The 22431-nt window shown below is 48.8% G+C and overlaps 8 protein-coding genes across 8 annotated transcripts; 4 read left to right on the forward strand and 4 right to left on the reverse strand.

Annotated features, from left to right (window-relative positions):
- Positions 1–332: 332 nt before the first annotated feature.
- AtWU_06069 (putative bifunctional fatty acid transporter/acyl-CoA synthetase (FAT1)) lies at positions 333–2486 on the reverse strand (the record flags this gene model as incomplete). Its single annotated transcript, XM_035501179.1, has 5 exons — positions 333–504; positions 556–705; positions 775–1921; positions 1988–2143; positions 2201–2486. 5 exons carry the CDS (start codon positions 2484–2486, stop codon positions 333–335), a joined length of 1911 nt encoding a protein of 636 aa, XP_035357072.1.
- A 1235-nt stretch (positions 2487–3721) lies between these two features.
- Positions 3722–5270, forward strand: AtWU_06070 (putative peroxisomal 3-ketoacyl-coA thiolase (Kat1); the record flags this gene model as incomplete). The annotated part of the gene is made up of 6 exons (XM_035501180.1): positions 3722–3826; positions 3885–3980; positions 4039–4887; positions 4939–5003; positions 5054–5165; positions 5232–5270. 6 exons carry the CDS (start codon positions 3722–3724, stop codon positions 5268–5270), a joined length of 1266 nt encoding a protein of 421 aa, XP_035357073.1.
- A 715-nt stretch (positions 5271–5985) lies between these two features.
- On the forward strand, positions 5986–6633 carry AtWU_06071 (ML domain-containing protein; the record flags this gene model as incomplete). The annotated part of the gene is made up of 3 exons (XM_035501181.1): positions 5986–6194; positions 6252–6468; positions 6535–6633. 3 exons carry the CDS (start codon positions 5986–5988, stop codon positions 6631–6633), a joined length of 525 nt encoding a protein of 174 aa, XP_035357074.1.
- A 644-nt stretch (positions 6634–7277) lies between these two features.
- AtWU_06072 (H(+)-transporting V1 sector ATPase subunit F) lies at positions 7278–7950 on the reverse strand (the record flags this gene model as incomplete). Its single annotated transcript, XM_035501182.1, has 5 exons — positions 7278–7418; positions 7521–7658; positions 7730–7763; positions 7823–7857; positions 7924–7950. 5 exons carry the CDS (start codon positions 7948–7950, stop codon positions 7278–7280), a joined length of 375 nt encoding a protein of 124 aa, XP_035357075.1.
- Positions 7951–8318: 368 nt separating this feature from the next.
- Positions 8319–9737, forward strand: AtWU_06073 (Nur1/Mug154 family protein; the record flags this gene model as incomplete). Its single annotated transcript, XM_035501183.1, has 2 exons — positions 8319–8576; positions 8661–9737. The coding sequence occupies 2 exons, from the start codon at positions 8319–8321 to the stop codon at positions 9735–9737; spliced, it is 1335 nt and encodes a 444-aa protein (XP_035357076.1).
- Positions 9738–10726: 989 nt separating this feature from the next.
- AtWU_06074 (putative NTP binding protein) lies at positions 10727–13447 on the forward strand (the record flags this gene model as incomplete). Its single annotated transcript, XM_035501184.1, has 1 exon — positions 10727–13447. The coding sequence occupies one exon, from the start codon at positions 10727–10729 to the stop codon at positions 13445–13447; it is 2721 nt and encodes a 906-aa protein (XP_035357077.1).
- Positions 13448–14733: 1286 nt separating this feature from the next.
- On the reverse strand, positions 14734–16736 carry AtWU_06075 (methylenetetrahydrofolate reductase (NAD(P)H) MET13; the record flags this gene model as incomplete). The annotated part of the gene is made up of 3 exons (XM_035501185.1): positions 14734–14918; positions 14977–15848; positions 15913–16736. 3 exons carry the CDS (start codon positions 16734–16736, stop codon positions 14734–14736), a joined length of 1881 nt encoding a protein of 626 aa, XP_035357078.1.
- A 5077-nt stretch (positions 16737–21813) lies between these two features.
- AtWU_06076 (uncharacterized protein) lies at positions 21814–22134 on the reverse strand (the record flags this gene model as incomplete). Its single annotated transcript, XM_035501186.1, has 2 exons — positions 21814–21997; positions 22064–22134. The coding sequence occupies 2 exons, from the start codon at positions 22132–22134 to the stop codon at positions 21814–21816; spliced, it is 255 nt and encodes an 84-aa protein (XP_035357079.1).
- Between the last annotated feature and the right edge of the window lie 297 nt (positions 22135–22431).

Below are 22431 nucleotides of genomic sequence, written 5' to 3' on the forward strand. Positions count from 1 at the left end.
ATGCACGCTTGCAATGATCCTGGAATGTAGCGGGGGTCGACCCCGCGCGCAATTCCCCGGATGAACCAGTAAAGCAAGGCTGATAAGCCGATAAGACGATCACACCAAATGCGGACCATGAAGGCATTCCGGGCCAGCTGCGTCATTCTGCAGTCTTTTGAGTGTGTGGTCTCTACAACTGTCATTTTGGACACGATGGTTTGGAACGAGATGCTCAAGCGGCTGGTATTCTATTGACACATGGTTTTGTGTGTCTATCTACAATAAGAGTTATAGATGAAGTAGCATTATATACACGCGAGATGCTTTCTACAGAAACATGCTCGCCAAGCTCACAGCTTGGCTTGCCCGCTTTCTATCGATGCCCAGCTCTGCTCATCGAGTTTCTGGTAGACTGTACCATTCAGCCAGTACAGCTTATCACCATCCCAATCTGTCCGAGGGTCCCAGCCCTTCTTGGTCAACGCTCCTTTGGCTTGTTTGAACGTAACTCCCGTTTCCACCCTGAAAGAGGTTAGCAAAGCCAAAGTCTCATAGAAGGCAGAAGGTACTTACTTTTCGGTGAGTCGGACAAGACGTGGGAATGCATAAGATGGCACACCCTTCTTCTTCAAGTCCGAGTAAAGTCTGGCCATGAGACTTTCCTCAGTTGCGGGAGAGGCATCCTCCAGAGTGATACCAGCCGCGCCGGCTTGACCATCATACCTGATACTCTTTGTTAGCTATCTTGTCCTAGTGTAATTCCTTAAGCCAGGGACAATCTTGGTATCATACCCATTCAGCTTCACGCCATAAACAACCGCATCATGGACGGATGGTATCCGACAGATGTGATCTCTAATCTCTCCAGCGCTGACATTCTCTCCCTTCCAACGGAAAGTATCACCCACACGGTCCTGGAACCGAACCCAGCCATCGTGATCCCTCACAACCAAGTCACCAGTGCGTTGGAAGAGGTCACCCTTCTCGAATACGTCCCGCAGGAGCTTCTTCTCAGTAGCATCCTCATTGTGCAGGTACTCAGTCAGCAAGCCGCGGCTCTTGACCCGACCGATCGCCTCTCCCTCTTCACCAAGCTTGGCCGGTACACAGAATCCCGTCTTGGGATCGCGGTAGGGCATCTCCGTCTCGGTATCGTACTTGACGATGAACGTATCGTCTTCGAACCGTCGCTTAATGGGGCCGGAAAATCCCACCTTTCCAGCACCCCATGCTCCTTCACCCCAGTTGTCAAACTTGGCCACGCCTTCCGTTGACCGATAGAACTCGCGAATCTCCGGGACTCCAAAACGTTGGCGGAAGCGCTCCCAAATTTCTCCGCGCAACCCGTTGCCACTCGCGACAATGCAGTTATGATCACGATCATAAGGGGAAGGGGGTGTTGATAGCAGATATCTGCAGAGCTCGCCGATGTATAGGATGCGTGTGGCTTTCGAGTCATGAACGTCCTTCCAGAACTGAGAAGCGGAAAACTTGCGCCGAAGGCACAGAGTGCCTGCGTTTCCAACTGAATAACAGAGACCAGTGAAGAAGGCCGTACCATGGAAAAGTGGGAGAGGGGAGTATGTGCGCAGGGGGTAGTACTTGGAGCGATCATCGAGGTCGGTCGTGTTAGGGTTGGACGTGACAAGAACCATCATGTTGCGGATGGCACAGGCCTTGGGCTTGCCTGTCGTTCCCGAAGTGTAAATCAGCGATGTCAAATCGCTGATTGATCTCTTAGCGGGGGTTGTCGCAGACGGTGAGTATTGTTGTAGATCTGAAGGTGTGATCACTTGAATTTCTCCCGTAGAGCTGCCATCAAAGGAACCTAGGTTCAGAGCCAAATGAGGCAGTTCGGAACACACGAATTGCGACAAGTCGGGTGTGGACACAATAAATTTGCTTCCGGAGACGTTCAGACAATGGGTGAATGTATCATCTATCCAAAGCATCATCAGTAAGTGATTGCCCCAATACGTGTACAAATAGCATCTCATATTCATACCGCGCAGATTGGTGTTAATGAGAGCAGCAACAGCACCCAACTTGGAGAGTGCATAGATCGTCACCACCATCTCCGGGGCATTCGTGGTGAAAACTCCCACAAAGTCCCCAGCATGAATATCCTTGGTCTGAAGCAAGGACGCAAATCTATCAACAACTATATGCACAGTCAGTTAAAGAGCACACAATCCAGTAATATACGGAGCTCACATACGATCTTTCAGCTGGCTATAAGTCCACGTCTTATGTTCAAACCACAAGGCCTCAGCTGCACCCTGTCCGTCAACTTCCACCACCCGTTCCAGCAACTTATATAGCGTGGCGGTATCGCCCAGCTGGGCAATCCGCTGGCCCAGGCGGTTTGCCCATGATCGTTCTTTGTATAACAATGAGAGATCGGTTGAAATAGAGAATTTGGCGTTGATATATGCCCCTGCAGCGGCTGAAAGAGCCGATGCAATGGCTATGGAGGGGCCACCCAATTCGGAGAAGTACTCCATGTGGAAGATGATGCTGTAGTAATATCTGTATGATGGGGAAGGATACTGATTACAGAAGACAAGAAATGAACTTCTTCTTCTGGCGTCTCACACTCAATTGTTGAGACGATTTTGAGTCAATTGCGGGACAGATACTAGTAGCGAATTCGGACATTCAACCCCGCATCAAGAAGAGTTTCGATTATAAAAATATAGACATAGCTCCGCTCTGATACGGGGAAGTGGGCAAATATAGGAACAGAATTGTGTCAAGAAAATCCAAGCGCTCGGAATCTGGGGTCGGGACGTGAGCCACCGAAAGCTGCCGTCCCAGTGGTGGGGAATACTAGTTGTTAACTTCATACACTTAGTCTATTTGGTATGTACTTTGTAAGCATGCCTGGAGAAAAGCAAGCAGCGGCAAAAGAATGTTGAGCTGGCTTCCGAGGGCGCATAGATAACGCTCGCGCACAGAGCCAGATTCTTCTTGCATGCTGCAATGCGGTTTAGATCCATCATTTGTGTCCAGCCACCCGCCGATCCACTGTATGGATAGGATACTATATACACCGAGGTGTACTATCACCAATATCCGTCTCATACTCACATCTGAGCACTACTACCTGAGAGCGTCTTCTGACCATGATAATGACTCATTCGGAATGTTGGATGCTCTCTCTTCACTGCGAGTCTTCAGTCAGCAAATCTGGGGAGGCAATTCTGGACGCTAAACCGGCCCGTCACTGACCCACACGATTAACCGACGGTAATGACGCTGTATCGGAGACTATCTTACCGGAGGCAGAGAGTGGCCAACTTCCCGCAATACGTGCACTTTCTAGGAAAAGGACCGACAACCGAGGCGATTGGTGTGACGGTATCATACCGCCGTGTAACCAAAAGGCGGCATTTCTCTCGGCTGCCACTCACTCGGTCTGGCCTTTGAAGCCCGCTGGGTCTGCAGGGGTTTGATACCGAGACGAGTTTCGGCTCGGTGGCTTTTGCCCAGTAATTTACTGTATTGTCTAACCTTGGGTGTCTGGGAGCCGCGGTTGTTCTTTTGATCCCCGTGTTTGCCCCAGGTTCATAATAATTAAAGATTGTCTCCAAGATAAGAGAATATAGCTGATCTCTCTTCTTCTCTCATTCCTTATATTCTTCTCTGTCTGCCAAAATCTCGAAAGAGCTGCTCCGTTTCCAGAAGCAGATTCGTATCGGTATTCATACGAGGAAAGAGAAAAGAAGCAGCTTTAATCATGTCTTCTGCACAGCAACGATTGACCTCGATCGCAAACCAGCTTTCGGGCCCCGGTGCGGCGTCTGGAAAGCAGAGAGTCTTGTCCAAGAACCCCGACGATATTGTATGGATTTGCGCACTTTTATCATCCGTCTCTGGTAACAGAATCTAACAAGTGGCAGGTGATTACACTGGCCGTTCGGACCCCGCTCACAAAGGCCAGAAAGGGCGGCTTGAAAGACACGACACTTGATGATCTTCTCATCTCGTTGCTGACGGTATTGTCTTCCCACCCTCTTCAGCGCCGACATGTTCTCCGTCTCATATAGCTTCTAGTCCGTCCGCGAAAAATCGAATCTTGACCCCAATCTTGTCGAAGATGTTTGCGTTGGAAATGTGCTGTGCCCCGGCGCAGCTTACGTCGCCCGTTCAGCTGTGCTAGCCGCAGGATTTCCGGTCACAGCTGCTGCTTCGGTCGCCAATCGATTCTGTTCCTCCGGATTGCTCGCCGTCCAGAACATTGCCAACCAGATCATGGCTGGCTCTATTGATGTTGGTATAGCTGTGGGGGCTGAGAGTATGAGCACCAACGCCGACGGTGGCTCTCCCGAAATGTCCTCCAAGATCATGAACCATCCGATCGCCTCGCAGAATACTCAACCTATGGGACAGACATCCGAAAATGTTGCCTCACAGTTCAACATTACTCGTGAACAGCATGATAGGTTTGCCGCCAACAGCTACCAGAAAGCCGAGCATGCCCAGAAGGCTGGATGGTTCAACGACGAGATTGTCCCGGTGAAGACGGTGATTAAAGACCCCAAGACGGGCGAGACCAAGGAAGTTGTCGTCGACCGGGATGATGGTATCCGTTACGGTACCACGGCTGAGTCTTTAGGCAAGATCCGCTCTGCGTTCCCTCAATGGACGCCTAGCGCTACTACAGGCGGTAATGCCAGTCAGATTACCGATGGTGCTGCCGGTCTCATTCTCATGAAGCGATCTCGTGCCCAAGAGCTCGGTCAACCCATCGTAGCCAAGTTCTGCGGTGCTACAGTTGCAGGCCTGGAACCTAGAATCATGGGCATTGGTCCATCGATCGCCATTCCCAAGATTCTTTCCAAGTTCGGTCTGAGCAAGGAAGATATCGACATCTTTGAAATTAACGAGGCATTCGCCTCAATGGTAAGTGGTCATCTCTCGTCGGGTCATAACAACTTGCTGATTTTGGTATAGGGAACGTATTGCGTCCAGAAGCTGGGCCTGGATGAGGCCAAAGTTAACCCCCGTGGCGGTGCCATGTAAGTCTTGAATCGCCGAATCCAAGCCTCATGATGCTGACGATTAGCAGTGCTTTTGGCCACCCTCTAGGCTGCACAGGAGCGCGCCAGGTGGTGACCGCCCTTTCGGAGTTGCGCCGACAAAACAAGAGGATTGCAGTTACCTCGATGTGTGTTGGAACGGTAAGATTTTCAATTAATTTGTGCACCCTGCAGATGTCGAACTTTAGGCTAATGATGTTTATATAGGGTATGGGCATGGCTGGTGTCTTCGTCTCTGAGCATTGAGCGTGATATGATAGTAATATTGTTATTATACCTTGTAAATAGTAGCCTTCACAATGACGATTCTACTTTCAAGTTGATTTAGAATCATTGGGGTTCACTTTGACCCGCTTCAGGTCTGTAAGAACCAAGGGCGATTGCGGTGCAGCTGTAGTTGTGTGGATCAAAGGAGGGCACCATATAGTTATCTAAATGTATGGACGTTGTAAATCAATAACGGCTGCGCTTCATCCGGGGCGGTGGGTCATCCCCATGCCATGAGGGCTTCGGACTCCATAACTTTAGTGAGACGGGTAAGACATCCGTAGGGCCCATCGAAATACAGCGAGGTCACTATAAGAAAGACAAAACCATGATACAGCCCTTCGGCATGCATTTCCTTGTGTTCACTCTATGGTATTGTTTAAGACAGGGATCCATGGGATCTGATGATCTAGGACAAATGGTTCCTAGTGCCAAAGTAAGGTCAGGCGCTAGTCAATCACGTGCATTCCCAATGCGTCCGTCGTCATCGGCGGCTGCCAAGACAGGAACCGCCGTCCCATGACACCGCTCTTCATCCTCTCTTGCCTCGTCTTGTCTCTCTTATCTGTACCTCTGGTGATTTCCAGTCCGTCAATACTTTCTCGAATATACTTCATATTAGCTTAGCTAGTCCTTCGCTATCACTTGATCTTTATACACAACGAAAACTGCTGCTTTGTGCCCCTTTGCGACCATGAAGCTCTTATCAACCGCCGCTACATTCCTCCTCTGCGTCGCCCCCTTCTCTACCGCCCGGTCTCTGGACTTCTTCAACTCTCAAACTCCCATCCAAGCAGAGAACGAGGCTGTGAAAGGCGATAACCCCCTCGAGTACTGCAATGATCCTTCGAGCTATCTTTTGCAAATAGATCATGTCGACTTGACGCCTAATCCTCCTCTGCCGTACGCTTCAATTAGCCTGTCTTGCCTGAATTGGATCGCATACTGATCGCTCTATAGTGGAAAGACTCTCACCATCCAAGCTACGGGTACCCTGAATGAGAAGATTGAAGAAGGAGCTTATGTGAACCTGGAGGTCAAATATGGCTTGATTACTTTGGTCAGGCAGACGGCCGACCTGTGCGAGCAGATCGTCAATGTTGACCTCGAATGTCCTCTGGAGAAGGGCGAGATGACCTTGACTAAACAAGTTGAGCTGCCCAGGCAGATCCCTCCGGTACGTGATTCCCTATGGTACACCACTATCGATGTCGAAATTAACCAGGTTATGATCAATCAACAGGGCAAGTACACTGTGCATGCCGACGTTTACACCAAAGACGATAAGCATGTTACCTGCCTTCAGGCCCGTAACATCGAGTTCAAGGCGGGCTTTATGTGAAAGCTGACTCGGTACTTCCGAGTACATGGCCGCGATGCATAATTTAGCGCTGTTGACGCTGGATGTCCTTGCGTTTTATCGCCCATAACGAGCTGACGTTACTACTTGCATATGTTGTCGTTTTGTTTCTCCGCTTGCCACTACTTAAGCCCGCCTTTATCCTCGAGCCTCACAGTGACATGCCAATGTTTACGAAAGCCATGCCACGCTCTACGATTGCTACTAACATTTCGTTGCGCTACGTCTTCAACGGTGTTTTGGGTCTTGGTTTAGTGCCACATATTGTAGTCCATCCTTATCACTGTTATTATAATCCGTGACCTTCTTTTACTGGCATTACCTAGCATCTGTACTAAAATGCATTTGAAACATTGATCCCATTGACGGCAGAGCCCATGGAACGTGCTAGTAAGTAGCCAGACTTGATGACCAGCGTAGCGAAAAACCCGGTACGAGTGGCCTCTGCGAACTTGGTGTTGTGATGGATAACGATATAATTGGGTATCTTCCCCTCCGCCTTCGAGCTAACTCTCATTCCATCTGTATACTTCGTGAAACGGCAAACAAGAGATAGGGCAATGAGATAACACCACCAGATGGCAATACATATGAAACCTCAAATCAAAATTGAAAGCGCGTTATATCTACTCTCCAAACAGTCGTCGCACCCGCTTGAGTACACTGTCCTTTTCAGGGTCATACGGGTGGTCCTTGCTCGGGATCTCGAGAACAGCAGGGAAAGCCTCGGCGTAGGAATCGACGCTGTGCCGGATCCGCTCTGCGATCTGTATCTTCATCGTCAGCGACGAGCTATAAACACCCAGGAAATTGTATGCTTCGCAGGCGTTGCAGGTTAAGGACACTGTGAAGTGTAACAAAGCACATACATGTTGGTTGATAAGGACAATGGCGATATCTTTCCTCTCCTGAGTGAAGTTCTGGAATGCTTTCTCGATCGCGGCGGTCTCAGTCTTCGAGTCTACCACAAGGAAGTTTCGCTGGGCATCTGCGCCATCTGTGACATGCTGCAATGTATCATGTTAGTTGTAGTCGCATGTTTGCCGTTATCTGGCTGCCGTGGTTTAAGGATACGTACACCGACACCGGCAAGGAGGAGACCTGTTACGGAGCTAAAATTAAACAGTTAGTGAAAGTGTTTCTCTCATAAGGTAGTGATGATGTGACTTACTCTTCATCTCCGATGACCGCAAGGAACTGCCGGTCCTAGATAAGGTGTATATGGTGAGTGACTACTGGCAATGAGGAAGAGGGGAAACCTCGGGATATTACCTTGTATGATACGGCCGGGGCCGCCATGGTTCTGAGAATAGGGAAGAAGCGGACGTAAAGACTGTGAGCTGCTTATATATTGGCGAATATCTGCGGCTGCAGTTAGCTCGCGTCGCCCTGAGCCGATAAAGAAAGTAAATCTGTCCCTGGCGAGTCTGGCAATCCCGACTGTCTTGCGGGAGACGTCGTCATAACGGCGCCGGTGTCGCTTATCTAAGCCGGGGTCGCGCTCCACCCTTTGTTGTTGACAAGCGGAAAAGGAAAACTTCGGCTTCAACTATCATATTCACCAAAGGTTGGTCTCTATATCCTCTGTATTTTGGTGCTCTATCTACGGGCTATGGCTCTAACTCTTGTTCTCTGATTATCAAGTATCCCGCGTCGCCATTCTCACCATGCCCCGGCTTGTCCGCCGCCGACCGTTGACGGAGCGCATCAAGTCCTACTTGAACCCTCTGGACTTTCTCTTGTGGCTGTCGGAGGAGATTGATACTCATGACTGGGACCAGTTTGAGAAGAACTGGGCGTTCCCCCTGGGAGTAGCTTTGAATGCGATCTTTCTGATCGCCAGGGCCAACAGTCAATCGTACGGCAGTCAAGCCATAGATGATGTTTTTGGCGATGATGGAAGCACTCCATGGCTCAGTTGGTTTGTATGTGACGCCTGATTGACTTCGAGTTTGCTTTGAATAAATATACGCCTCTATGTGCTGCATCGCTAACGTAAAGGATGATAGTCTTCCTTCATAGTCCACCTTCTTACCACCTTCACCGCGTTCAACGCCTTCTATACATTCTACCGGAAGCGACATTATCGCATGTTTGAAGCATCAATCGATCAGGCTCCTGCAACTCCCTCCGCTCACCGAGTCCGTGTTAATTCGACTCCTGTGACCGCTTCGCCACTGAAATATCTGGCGGATACGATAGCCAGATCGGCCCAGTCGAGAGCTCACCCAGACGCACAGCGAGATGTATGGGAACTTGCCGTCTGGGATCCTCTACCCATTTGCATTCGATTGTTCTGCCTCTTCAGTCCTGGACATGTCTTGGTATATTGGGTTTTTCTACCCACTCAGCTATCCGATCCTCGACCAAGCGTGACGATTGTGACCACTATCTTCATAGCGGCACTCCTCTCGGTACAGATGACGTTCCTTTCCTCGTCCTATACCCAGCAAGCAAAGGATTCTATGGTCGTTCATAAGGAGGTGCTCCGTGAATACGACACTAAATACGTTCATCCTCGTACTCAGCCTTTGATGAGAGATGTGGCCACTCAATTCTCCGAGTCCGATCCCGATATTAAGCAGAATAAGGTTGACACCTTCACGCCCACTGTCGTGCTTCATAGAGGCTTTAAGACAAGCCCAAATCCCAACTACGTCAGCCATGTGGACCCCGAGGGCCGATCATCTGCGCGCCAATCCTTTGCAGCGACACCTACTGGAGTATCTCATCGTGCTGCCGCGTTGCAGACCCCAAGCCACCTGCGGGATGCTTCTCCTGTTGTTCGAAACTCTATCTCTGCAATTCGCCAGCCCCAATTTCGTCAGACACCGACGACTACGGGTGATGGTGGAAGCCTTGGCATTTACTCGCATGCCAACTCTCCTCTAAAGAAGTCTACGTCAGCCAATCTTGAACGTCGTCTTCAGAGCAATGGCGATTTCTTCTACAAGGAACGGGGAACAAGCGCAATGAGAAGGCCCTCTAGTCCCCTCAAGAGAAGTAATGTCCCCGCAGGCAGTCCCTTAACACCGGGACCGAGACGGAGTCAACTGGACGCACGCCGCGACAGTGGACGGTTTTAACATGGGTTGTTCGATTAAGGCGTCATGCGCCAACCATAAGAGTAGCATGGAAGGAGTAACTCTCATGTATAGTATGCTATAACATCATATCGGCGTTGTGATCAGGTCATCATTAAGACCGGTACCTCTTGTGACCGTGGACTACTTTTGGAGCATCAGGTGCGGCGTTAATCATCCAAGCTTTCGGATCCTTGTTTCTCATTAAAAGCTTTTTCATTGTCTTTTGACTTCCCGTTCGCCCTTGTGCCACTTGCTTGGATTTATCTTTCTGAAAACAATGGATGCCCGGGCTCTTTTGAGAATGTAGGCTGGGGTTTACTGATGGCCGATAGTGATCCAGCCGCTGAGCAACATGCTTAATACGAGGCTGGACGACTTCAAATTCACGGATATCAGTTCCGCATTCAAAGCAATTCTACATCGGCGCATCCTTGACCCTCGTTAATGGCATACTTTATATCGCCGGCAGCATCTAACTAATCACTTCTTATGATTGCGCCTTCACGTTCGTGAACCTGTGGCGTTCGCTGTTTCCACCCCAGGAATTCGCAAGTGACAAATGGAAGCAGCAAGTTCAGCTGCGCGATGCTTGCAGTTTCCATACCGAACTATGTCACAGGTCCAGGCCTACATTCCTTGGTGACCTCTACCCGCCCGTTTGCTACATTCCTAATAGTGGCCAGCCCTGGCGTACTATACATTCCACCCCTTATCATTACATACATTATCCCTACCCTACCACGCGGAACGCGCCCAGTGATGGGGTTGCCCTGCCAGCTTTCTTTCCAGACCCCTGTCGCGTTCCGATGAAACCACACCACCGACCAAACGCCCAACGCCTGCACGGGCGTAATTCTGCACACACTCGTCCGGAGAAGAAGTGCATTGAGAGATATTCCAGCGCTGGTGGAGGAATGGGTCATTGTTTTGACGCTGTCTGGCTTTAAGGTCGAAGCTGCTTGGGCTGCAGCAGTCCTCAACGGGCGAAGATGGAGGAATTCTTGCATCTACCAAATGGACATCTGCTAAATCTTCAGCCTCGACCCCGCCACGGCAAGCGGACAAGAGTCGGTAACGAGGTACAAACACCCACGCGAGTGCAAGAATCTACGCCCAAACCTGACGAACGGCACAAGTCTGGAAGCAAAGAGAGCACCGGCGCTTCGCCTGACACGGCTCCGCGAAAGAGAACCCCTACAAAACTACCCCTTCCAAAGTCTTTTACCGACAAGGAGAAACAGCAACCAAAGGAAACCCCCACAACTTCTGAACAGAAAGGTCACCGTGCAGATAGAGTTCTCCAGCCGAAGAGGTCATTCGGGGCACTGCAGCGTTCGTCACCCAAGAGATCAGACAACGATCGTGACCAATACTGGCGGAAGGTAAAGGATAGATTTGAAAAAGAGATTCCCGGAGGGTCGTTCACTAAAGAGAAGCCGAAGGAATACTACCAGGAGGCCTACCGAAAGATAGTTTCACTGGCCAACTCCCCAAGACAGGAGATTGCCAAACAAAAACAGAAGCTGGCAGGAGGGGCGCCTCGGGGCGACAGAACAGTCCTCCAAGGCCCGAGCCCTCCGACAAAGATTCCAAATTCCAACGACGGTCGAACAAATTTCGGGCGCAGTGCGAGAGAAGGAGGAGCAGGTCTCTCTACTGGTCAAAGAAAGCGCCCGAGCAATGGAACTCAACGAACGCATCTGAACTTCAGCAACTCCACACCGGCAATATCATCTGAAAGGACAGACACCAACACCGACTCCTCCGAACACTCACATCCCTCAGTTTCTCCGATATCTGCCCCGTCCAGTTCCCTAACCGAGTGGGAAGACAAGTTCGTTGTCAATATGCCCTCGGCTAAGGAGCCAAACCCGCCAATTATGAGTACTCAACAAATCTCCGATTTCCAGCAAAGCATCGAGAAAGTCCATAAGGAAGGCGGGGAGATGCTAGATCCGGACACCCTTCCCAGCCCGCGTACCAGAACTCCCGAGGACAGCACTAACAATCCTACTGGGCAAGAAAAGACGTCAACGGGCCTTGATGGTCAGGATACACGTATCGGCCGCCCATCTGAAGTCAGTGACTCCAACTGTTCAGCTGGACACCGCCGGTATTATAGCCCAGAAGAGGTCGGAAAGCAACGGTTCAGTACTATATGGGAAGAGGCTCCCGCAAAATCTGCAAACAAAACCCCCGCTGCAAACCCAGATGGGTCTTTTTTAGGGTGCAAGGAGATCAATGGGCCATACGACAAGAACCCAGACGAGATCCTGCTCTTCTCGATGACGGACGAGCGCCCCAGAATGATAGACATCCCGTCCGGACGGTCCAAGATGTCAAAAGAAGGGAAGCGAATCACCAGCAATCGTGCGACGTCGACATCTCCAGAGAAAGCTGTCGTTCAAGAAGAATGGAAACCAATTTCTCAGAATTTGAAACAAGCCCAATGCTCGAAGTCCTTGCCGAAGACAATGTGTCAAGAAGCCAAATGCCGCCCGCCGGAGAAGATGGAGGTCTCTGCCAAAGCGTCTATGACAGAGAATCTGGATCCGTCAGAGAACACAGCCAAGCAACACGACAAGCAGAAATTGGGCCGCAAGTCGGACGATGTTTTCATTATCACACCCACTATCACACGCACTATGGTGACCATGGCAGATTTGAGAAGCAGCCCAAAGAAATCAGACGCGCAGGAGCCCACCTCTCGCGCCGCAGGAGAGATAATATCGGACTCTCGAGTAAAACAGACAATCAGCAGCTCGACATCAGGCTTGCGAAGGGCGACCCAAAATTCTTGGGGAAAGTCAAATGCGCCATGCGCAATATCTTCAACTGCAGTCCCTCCTACCAATCCACATCCATCCCCTCAAAGTCGAACAGAATCCGACCGTACCTCTCCACAAAGACCTCGCGCTATTCGTGGGTTCATCCGTACGCAAGGGCTGCCCAGGCCCAAAACAGGAAACTCCGGTGAGCCCGTGCGCTATAATCAGCAACCCTATGTTGCCAGTGTATCGCCTAAAAGAGACAATTCGAATTCATTGAAGAGCGCGTCGGAGACGACACTCGTTGAGAAGCCATCGACCCCCGAGACGATCTCTCCTGCGGCCTCGATAAGCAAAGACAGGGTTAGGCAGGACAGCGTTTCGCAAGAGGCTGAACCTATTGAAGTTGCTGAACTGGATGGGCAACAAGTGTCTGATACAGCAAAAGAGTTGTTCTACTCTAAGATTACTGATTTCAATACCGATCTTCATACCAACGGGTTGCCTACCAACAAGAAGGAAGCGCCAAGTCAGGAGATAATGGGCTATGTCAGGGATGCTCTTATAGAACTCTCTGGCCAGCTACAAGGTCTCTATGACGAAATCATGGCCAATCGGCACTCTCGGGCTATGCTAGTGAAGATCGCCTTCAATAACGTCCTGAAGATGATCGAACACTGCTTGCATGTCCTCAAAGATCTCCTGGGGATCCTGGCCCTTTACAATACAACAGGATCCTGGCCAAAGCCGAACCGCGAGGACTTCGCCCGGTCATTGATTGATCTCTGCAAAGCTATGGTCTACCTCATTGCCCTTGGATTCGTCATGATGATCATCGGCCGAGCAGCCGGATACGTGGTCCTTATCGGGAGCTGGATCGTGTGGTTTGCAAGACCCTTTGCTTGGTTGCTAGGGGCATTAGGAAGGGCTCTGTTGGTATAAGCTGGTCTTTCGATGGGTTTGATTGGTTTGATTGTTGATATAAAGCGGCCCTTAGCTCGGGTTATGCTAAGACAACTCCAGTTTCTGCTTGCTCACTTCCATTTATTCTTTCAAGCGCGATGGGGAAGCATATGAATGTTCCTTGCTCAACCGTGTGTCGATGTGGGTTGGTTATCATGTATCATGTTTCTCCAAGTATTCTTAACGTAATGCGGTGTGTATCCATTATTACCTCAGCCTGTACCTAGTCTAGTCTAGCGACTTGTTCAATGTTAAATGAAATGCATCTTGCTTCATGTATTGATTTCCTTCCATACCATAGATATAAAATGCATTAATCTCTCGGAATAAAGCCACCTCTAGTACTACTTGAATCTGATCTCAAAAATATTCAATGCATAGCTATATCTGATACTTACTAGCAGCACGCATCGGGCTCTATCGACTCCAAAAATAAAGGAACGAGATATGGAACAAAGAGAAAATCATGCTTCTATTGACTTATGAAAGAGAAATGCCAGGCATTATAATACTCGCCTAGCCAGCACCTGTCATTCACCACCACCACAACGAGGATGCATGCAATAATGTTGAATGGAGAGAGGAAAGATGAAAGAAAACCCGGATATATAAAGTAAGATGCGAATAAGAGGGAGGGAAAAGAGAGAGTTGATTAAGTAGAGAGCCCAAGAAAGGGAAGGGAAAAAGAATATCAAATGCTCCATTTAGAAGACTCCGTTCCAAATCCCATGTTGAAGAGGATCACTTTTTGTTGAAATGCATAAAGCCCAACTCCGTCATCCATAGTGTGTTGAAGATCGTAAATACCCCCGGAAATGTATTTTCTGTAAGCCGTCTCTTTTGGTAGAGTTGAAGAACAAAGAGAGAGTAATAGAAATGAGATAAGAAAGCTCTTCACTTTTTTTTCGGAAAAAGAGCTTTATCATGAATAGATAAAAATAGTGTTGAAGATGTTATTTTTCCATGCTCGATGGGGTTGCAAAAGCAAAAATCCGAAAATTGAGGGTTGGGGGTATAATTTTTGGAAGGTGAAGATGTCATGTTGAAATAAAAGAAACGCTCAGGGAAGAAATCGTTGAGAGGTCTTCATGGTCGTGCCGCCGTAAAACGTTGCAAAAGCCCGGGAGTGTTCATTCGGGCAGGTAATCGTTGAGGTTGATATGTTGAATTAATAGTATATGTTGAATTAGGAAGTCGTAAGTGAGGTTGAAGAAAAGCATATAGTGTATGGCGGACTGTCCCCACGGGGGCTGCAGGAGCCACATCTAGTTTTTCACTGCAAGTTCCGGAGCTGCTCCGTCAGTCGCGCCATTGGTCGTTCCGTTTGTTGCTCCGTTCGTGTGAGCTTTCGGCTCACCATTTTCAACGGGGATTTCGGTATCAAGTTCGCGGACATCCAGGTCCTTGAAGAGATCGAAGAGGTTGCTGGTGTTGTGGAAGTCGTTGTTGACTGAAAGGTTCGTGTTAGCTATCATTATTTCAACAAGGGCACTATATCGTGAACTCACCAATGTTGACAAGGTGCCAGTTGTCCATCACGCCCTGAATCAACTTCCTGCTGGGGCTGGAGGCATCATGGCATTTGGCCCAGTCGTCACCTAGACGGTACGCCTCGTCCTTCCAGGCCAGGAAACTGACGGTCTCCACGATTGTGGGCTGGACGATCTCTCTTCCGGCGAAGATACCCCAGGTCAGGGCATTGGGGCTATCACGGGTGTTGGTGCGCAGTTCACCAGTCTTCGAGACAGCATGGTACGTAAGATCACCATTCTTCTCGATGCGAGCGATCAGCTCATCGATCAGGTAGGGCGGGACCAAGAGTTCAAGATATGCCTTTTGGTAAACATATCCATTCTTCGGACCCCATCCATACACGGGGTGAGAAGACTTGACACCGTTCACTGCCGGCTGAGAGTTGATCGTGAAGAGACCCTTCTGGTTCAGGTCAATGAGACTGGTCTTGATCGCGTTGGCTTCGGTAGTGATGGGGGTGTCGCTCCATGGCAACCGGGCCAGCTTTCCTTCGAGGAAATTGACAAAGATATGGGTAAGATCACGAAGAGACTTGGGCTCTCCCCACAGCTTGATGTTCTGCTCGTTTGTGCCCTTGAGGCCGATGCCATAGCTGTCGAGTTCGCCGAAAGCAGGAGAGCGAGAATCGGTCCACCGACCGTTGGGGAATTCATCCCAGGTCTGCGTACGGGCGATGTAGGAGGAGTTCCGGTTCCTCCAGAAGATCGGGCGAACATCCTCGGCTCTGCGGTTCAAGCCAAGAGATGGCCTCCAAGGCAGAGCTCTCTGGAGCGGTGTCTCTTCGGAAGGCATGAGGTTGAGTTCGTCAAGGACCAATTGTGTGGACTGCGCAAGGTTCATTGTGTAACTAGCAGACCCCGTTAGCCATTGCCTGAACGAATTAGTCAAGGCAGACGAAAGGAAACACTTACAAGTGCAGGTGGTTAATACCAGCCGCAATGAGCCTCCTACACATGTCTGCAATCAGCCGCTTCCCGATGTCCCTTACAGCAGCGTCGTCATTCTTCACAGGTTCGAGTGCCTCGAGCCAGTCCGGGGGAATGCGAGTTTTGGTCCAGTCCGATCGGCGGATGAACGCAGCGTAGGTTTGAATGGGCATGATACCAGGGATAATGGGCACATGGATGCCCCTGTCCCTGCACTTCTTGACCCAGCCGATGAAGTTGTCCGTGTCGTAAAACATCTGCGTAATGACAAAGGATGCTCCAGCATCGACCTTCTCTTTCAGATGGTCGACCAACTGATCCACATCCGGGTTGTCATCCGCACCTTCCGGATAGCCTCCCACACCAATATCGAAGTGATTGCCATACTTGCTCCTGATGTACTTGACCAAGTCTTTCGCATAACGGAAGCCTCCGTCAGCAGCTTCCCAAGCCTCCTTGTCACGCGGAGGATCTCCACGAAGAGCCAGGATGTTGGTGCAGCCTGCTTTGTAGGCCGCCTGGAGCGCGGCGTCCACCTTCTCCTGGGGCATGTCCGTGCAAGTCAAATGCATGCATGTCTCCAAGCCATACACCGACTGGGCAACGTTGACCATCTCACAGGTCAGGTCCGATAGTCGGCCGCCAGCCCCCCACGTGATATCAATGAAAGAAGGACCTAATGCGTGCATGCGATCCATTCTGTCGTAAAGATTCTGAACACCTTGGGCCGTCTTCGGGGGGAAGAACTCGAAGGAGATGCCCGTCCTTCCGGCCGCTTCATTTTGAGCGAGCTTTTCTTTGATGTGCATGGCGGAAAGTTACACACTAGTGGTTGGCAGAGTAGGTCAGTTTCTGATGAACCGGCAATTCAGGAGCCTGAACAATGGCCGTCTGCTTAGTAGGAGAACTGGACTTACACGTCCCAGACCACTTCAGGAGAACAAGATTACTCTCGAGCAGGAATCATACACGTCCTGCTTTTCAGACGCAACTCAGGTACTGATGTCGTGACTCTGTGGCTCACCGGTTCCACCAGGGACAGCAAGACCACTTTATAAGGGAGGGAATACGGGGATGAAAATCAATTTTTATATGAAGCTGCACCTTGTCAAACTTGGAAATCCCCGACGAAGGCAACAAAAACGACGGACAAGAGAGAGGAAGAGAAAGGGAAGAAGTAAGCAGCAGGGACAGCAACGAAGTAATCGAAGCCGGTGGAAAAGGTGGGGTCTGCTTTTAAGCCGCCGGTGTGATTCAGTTGGGCGAGTTGGAATCCATCCACCCAGCATTCAAAGAGGGGGGCCGGCCTTCGGAGATGGTGGGCCGGCACGTGCCCCAGTCTGACTGTCCCTTCTTATTAATGGTTGTTCCCGCAATGCTTTACTCCGTAGTTAGATTGTGTATCATCAATTCTCCCTTCGACAATTTCATCGCAGGCAAGGGATGGCTTTGCTAGGACCGAGTCCAATACACGGCCCTTTGCAATGGACTTACTTATTTATACTACTAAATTTTCCAATTGAATGCGAAAAGATCCTACATGTTCTTATCTAATTTCACTGAGTTTTTGCAAAAGATAGTTACTATCTCTCCGCCGGTTCGGAGTCTAACTTCCCGCGTCCCGGGAAACACCGAACAAGAGGGATAAAAAAAGAAAAGACAATGTTAAAAGCCGAAAACAACAACATTACATAGTTAGTCTAGTTACCCACATTAGAGTGTTAAATCTAAGCCATTCAGTGAATAAGCATTGATGTAATCTCGGTGGTGATGTTCAGCACCATAGTACTAAGTAGCAGATACTTAGCTACTACTTAGTATATATTATATAACAGTTATAGCTGATAGTAGGTAAGTAGTATAACTGTACTCAGTTCTGATTGAATCACTTCGCCAGCAATCTACTACTACAAGACTTCATCTCCTTAACGCCATAGTTGGAGTAACTGTAGTATCTTCATAGATATTCAAATTATCCAATCAGTGCTTTTTTCCCACTATTACAGCAAGCTCATTGGACAGGAATTAGCACGCTGTTTTTCTCCTAAGACTGTTAGCGGCATAAGGAGCATAGTTAGAATACCCTGCGCAACAAATCATCTTCCATCATTGACTGCTGAAGTTAAGGTCTTGACCAGTTTAGTAGTGATCATGAAATTACTTTCAATCAGGCTATTGCATGGCTAGTAAAGATATCCAATCAAATTACAATAAAATGTGACTAACAGCTATTTCTGCATCATGACACGAATATGTCTGATAGTTGCTGAATGCACCTGTGCCCTCGTGCAAAAGCATACCAGATAGTTTGCAGCTCCAACTTGAGCTTGGGCAGCACATCATACATGCCTAAGCTTCATGACAACTGCTCATGTCTTGCTGTTTTAGGCGAACTTTATGAGGATTCCCCGGCAAGATCAACCGGACTGTAGCACTAGTTGCGGCTGTTGTATCTATACCACTATATCAGGCTGGGGTTCAGCTCAAAGGGGCAAAAGACCACCATCAGGAGATATAGACGGCTTATTGTGAGCACCAAACGGGCTGGACAACCTTACTAGGTTATAATGATAAGTTCCGACAGGCGATAGAACCGAAAATTGCGATTTTCCATTGTTGATGTTTCGAAAAAGTCTTCTGCAACTCTGTGCTTTCTTACAAGACAGCGAGCATATCTGTAACACTTCTGCCATGGGGTCCTGATATGCTATGCAAAGCCACATCAGATTAGTAGATTAGCTTTTGCTATTCTTAATATATACTAAGAGATCGTGCGCTTCACTATCACTCGGCTGAGATTGACAGGCTGATTGGCCAGCTCCTCAATTTGCTTCCATGCGTCAAATGGAAACTTGTGCTTCTACCAAAAGTCCAGTACAGGTCTAGCGCAAAGGATGATGTCCTAGATTGTTCGACACATTCCATAGTTTGGCATAACAATACTTATCACGCTGAAGTACCTGCCTGCAATCCCAACTGCATACTTGAAACTACAACTAATGCGAATCTGCGGAAATAATTGCCTACCATGTCTCTCTTCCTTGATGTCTTTCTTCCGAGTACACTGTCAATATAGAGTACCTATTTTTGGCATTCTGTTCCCTCTTCACCTATGGTAGTACCGAATAACGCTCGGACCTGTCATGGATGCGACAAATAAATAACAAATTGACACCACAGTAAACATGCTGTACAATGCTGTGAGATCTTAATCTTCAAGCGGTTACTGTATAAATAGATGGGGTTGTTAGTATGTATGTTACAGCGGTGGTGCAGGGAAAGAGCGGTTGAAGGCAGCCACAGTTACTCAATTACTGTAGTGGAGTCACTTCGCATTCCGAAACAGATTGACTGACAGCCAGACTTGATTGAAGACTTGAGTCATACGATGAATCTAACTAATTCCGAATTAACTGATGAACTGCAATGGCACAACGGCAACACCGTTCTACCGCACGTTCCAGTGGAAGAGAAACTGAGGAACCCTAGAACTTCGATTATGAGCGGCTACAGACTTTAAAGTGACAAACACACTCATAACACAGATTTTTAAGCCAGTGCTACCCTTGTGCCCTTCGAACTTGGTCATAGATGTGACTCCAGTTTGTGCCGCTTTACAACAAAGACCTCTGCGCAAATTATCAAGAACGGTAAATTGCCTCAACCTTGGGTGTTATATCAGTAACATACTGTGATATCTAACATACCCTCAGGTTGAACAGAACACATAGTCCATATCATTCCCACCTGCTGGGGATTGATAGACAGACATTCATATCCATCAATCTAGCTCTTCTTAATAAGGCCGTTAGGTGGAGTGTTATTCGGAACCGCTGCACGGAGAGACCGGTGAGGATGGGATCCCTGTGGCGACCCGGCAATGAGGTAACACAGGAATCTGTCTCCAGGGCTTCCTAAGAAAAGAAAGACTAGAAGCTTTACTTGCATCCTGCTAAACAGTCGGTGAATACCCGGGTAAATTCTTACGTATTCTATCTTCCCCTCCCTCCATTGTGATTCTACTTCTGACCAGGAAATTTTGTACCCACTCCCGGCCTCCGAAGTCTCCAAACCAGAGTAGAATGTGAGTTCCAGTGTACTAGGAAGTGGGCTCTGCAGGATGCCTCTTCCCTGTTCTATCATTAGCCATATAATATTCCATCTGCCTGGTCGGCCAGCGCGCTTGGGAACGCTATCAACAAAGGTTCGCAGATGACCTGCATGAGCAGCTAAGCTAAAGTCTTGTTTGTGATCCACAAAAAGTGATATATAAGCTTACTACCATGCGATGTCGAACAAGTCAACTTTGTCCGGGGTCTGCAGTATCGATGCAGATGATATGTGCTTGGGCCCCACTGTCAAACCATGTGCCTATAGGACTTACCGGCACCTGCACACCGGATAAGCCAGCTCACCTGCAGAGGTAAAAGCCTGAAGATCAGAAATGGAACTGTGGCTCAGACGCAATATTGCCTTCAATGGCAGATGGGCAAAGTTCACTACACTGTGCACAGACCATACGGCGGTAAACCCAAACCAGGTTCTGTCTCTCCACTTCTTTTACAATTCTATTGTGCATGCAACCTATTGCTAATGCCATACGAGTGAGCACATCATCTCGGATTACTCAAATACCAGACGAATGGCAGTCACACCGCATAGAAGGAAGTACCGGTCGCTAAGAACCGAGGGGAAGTTGCTAGTAGTAATATTCCCATTCATTTCTGACGTCTCCGTCTCCTGTGTCTGCTCCGACTCTCTCAAGACTGGCAAATGAGGCGACCGCTCGCTGTCGCGAAATCTGACAACAAGGAGCTGTGGGGGGCGTGCTGAGAAGATCTACTGCCGCAATGCCCAAAAACTAATGCATGCATTCAAAGTTTTCTAAAGCCACTTGGTATACTATCCAACTGCTGCATGATATACACGAGTACGCCTTGAGCCTCTCTCAAGGAAGGCTGGGCTCCGAATGGTACCAGTTATTGTGGACCTTGGCATGGGGCACACCGGCCCTCTCGGTCAGACATGTCAGGACACTAAGATCTGATGGCGTCTGGTCTTTTGGCAAGGTTCTACTGGTATCTGAGAAATGGAAGTTGCTCGTATTAGAGAACAGCAGTGATGTGTTCAGTTCGCACCAGATACCCAAGCATGGCTCTATCGGGTGAAAGGTTCGATGCGGTCCGTGCTCGGTGGATGACAGTAACACAATCCAACGCTCAATTTTTGCAATCTTTGCATATGTATCTGATATGAAAGACTACCGGAAGACAGGGTTCGATATCATGTGGATCGAGCTGATGTGTTGTTGATCATCGTTCGTCCGAACGGTAGGTGAGCAGGGGCCCTAGTAGCCATCATCGGAATAACCAGCCGCCAAAATAACCCAGGTAGAAGGATAAGATTAGGGACCAGCTTTGACTTGGAAATTCGACAAGCGGTCTGGAGTGTGGCTTTCTCCACTTTGGCTGCATGAAATCTTCAGAAGAGCCAATAGCAGCTTGACTGAAGCAGATTGAGTCGCGCTAATCTGAACTTAAGAGTTGCTTCAACCACAACTACGGTATCTAGTCGCATCTTGGAATGTTTGCCTGCATTTCATGCCATCGCATCGTGGCAGTAATGCCAGGGGCTTGCGTTTCTGAATAACCACAAATAGACTGCGGTCAACGACAATTATATGAGACTAAGCTAGTGAGAGGTTCGGTATGGCATCGTGGACATTCAACTCTTTCCATGGATTCGTACGGATTACAATACCGCCCGAGGCAGGTAGCAGTTGTGCGTGGCTTGCCGATGCATATTACATGTCACTATCATTTGACAGTTGTCCCGACGCCACGAAACAGGCATGAAACTATAAGATTTCGAAGCAAGGGAGCGCGTCTATCGCCAGGGAAAATTACTGTAAGTGGACATTCCAAAAAGCCCCGGTTCGGGTTTACGATCGATCCAGAGCATCACACACGCACTCCTATTTTTCCCCTTCTCTTGATCTCGAGCGATGAGAGCACCCAACTCGATCAAGGCATGACAAAGATTTATAATCAACGTCGGAGCAACAAGTTCTCTGAGATTTTACATGAGTATATGCGTCATCTGTGTGGCACAATTCTTTTGGCCATTCATGACTTACCTCACATAATGGAGGATATTCTGAGTAGGAGCAAACTTGCTCACTTGTTCCCAAGGACCTCTTGGTCCCATGGCTGGCTGAACTGATCCTACTATATCTGTATGTTTTCTCTTCTTCCTATATACACAGAAGCTATTCGACCTTCCTCTGAGGAGGAAACTATAACTTTAGACGAAACCCCATCATTGGGTGGTTCTTGGAATCGCCCAGTTAGTAGCTTATCCTCCTTGCATGAAGATCGCACCTTATAAGGATACATGGCCTAAGTTGATATTGCGAGCTCTGGGAAGGGAAGTAAGCCATCACTAAATAGCACAAACTTGATAGACGGCCAAACTTCTCCTGTGCCATGATTGAACCCACCTAAG

The sequence above is a fragment of the Aspergillus tubingensis genome (genome assembly GCF_013340325.1).
Source record: "Aspergillus tubingensis WU-2223L DNA, scaffold_7, whole genome shotgun sequence".
NCBI lineage: Eukaryota > Fungi > Ascomycota > Eurotiomycetes > Eurotiales > Aspergillaceae > Aspergillus > Aspergillus tubingensis.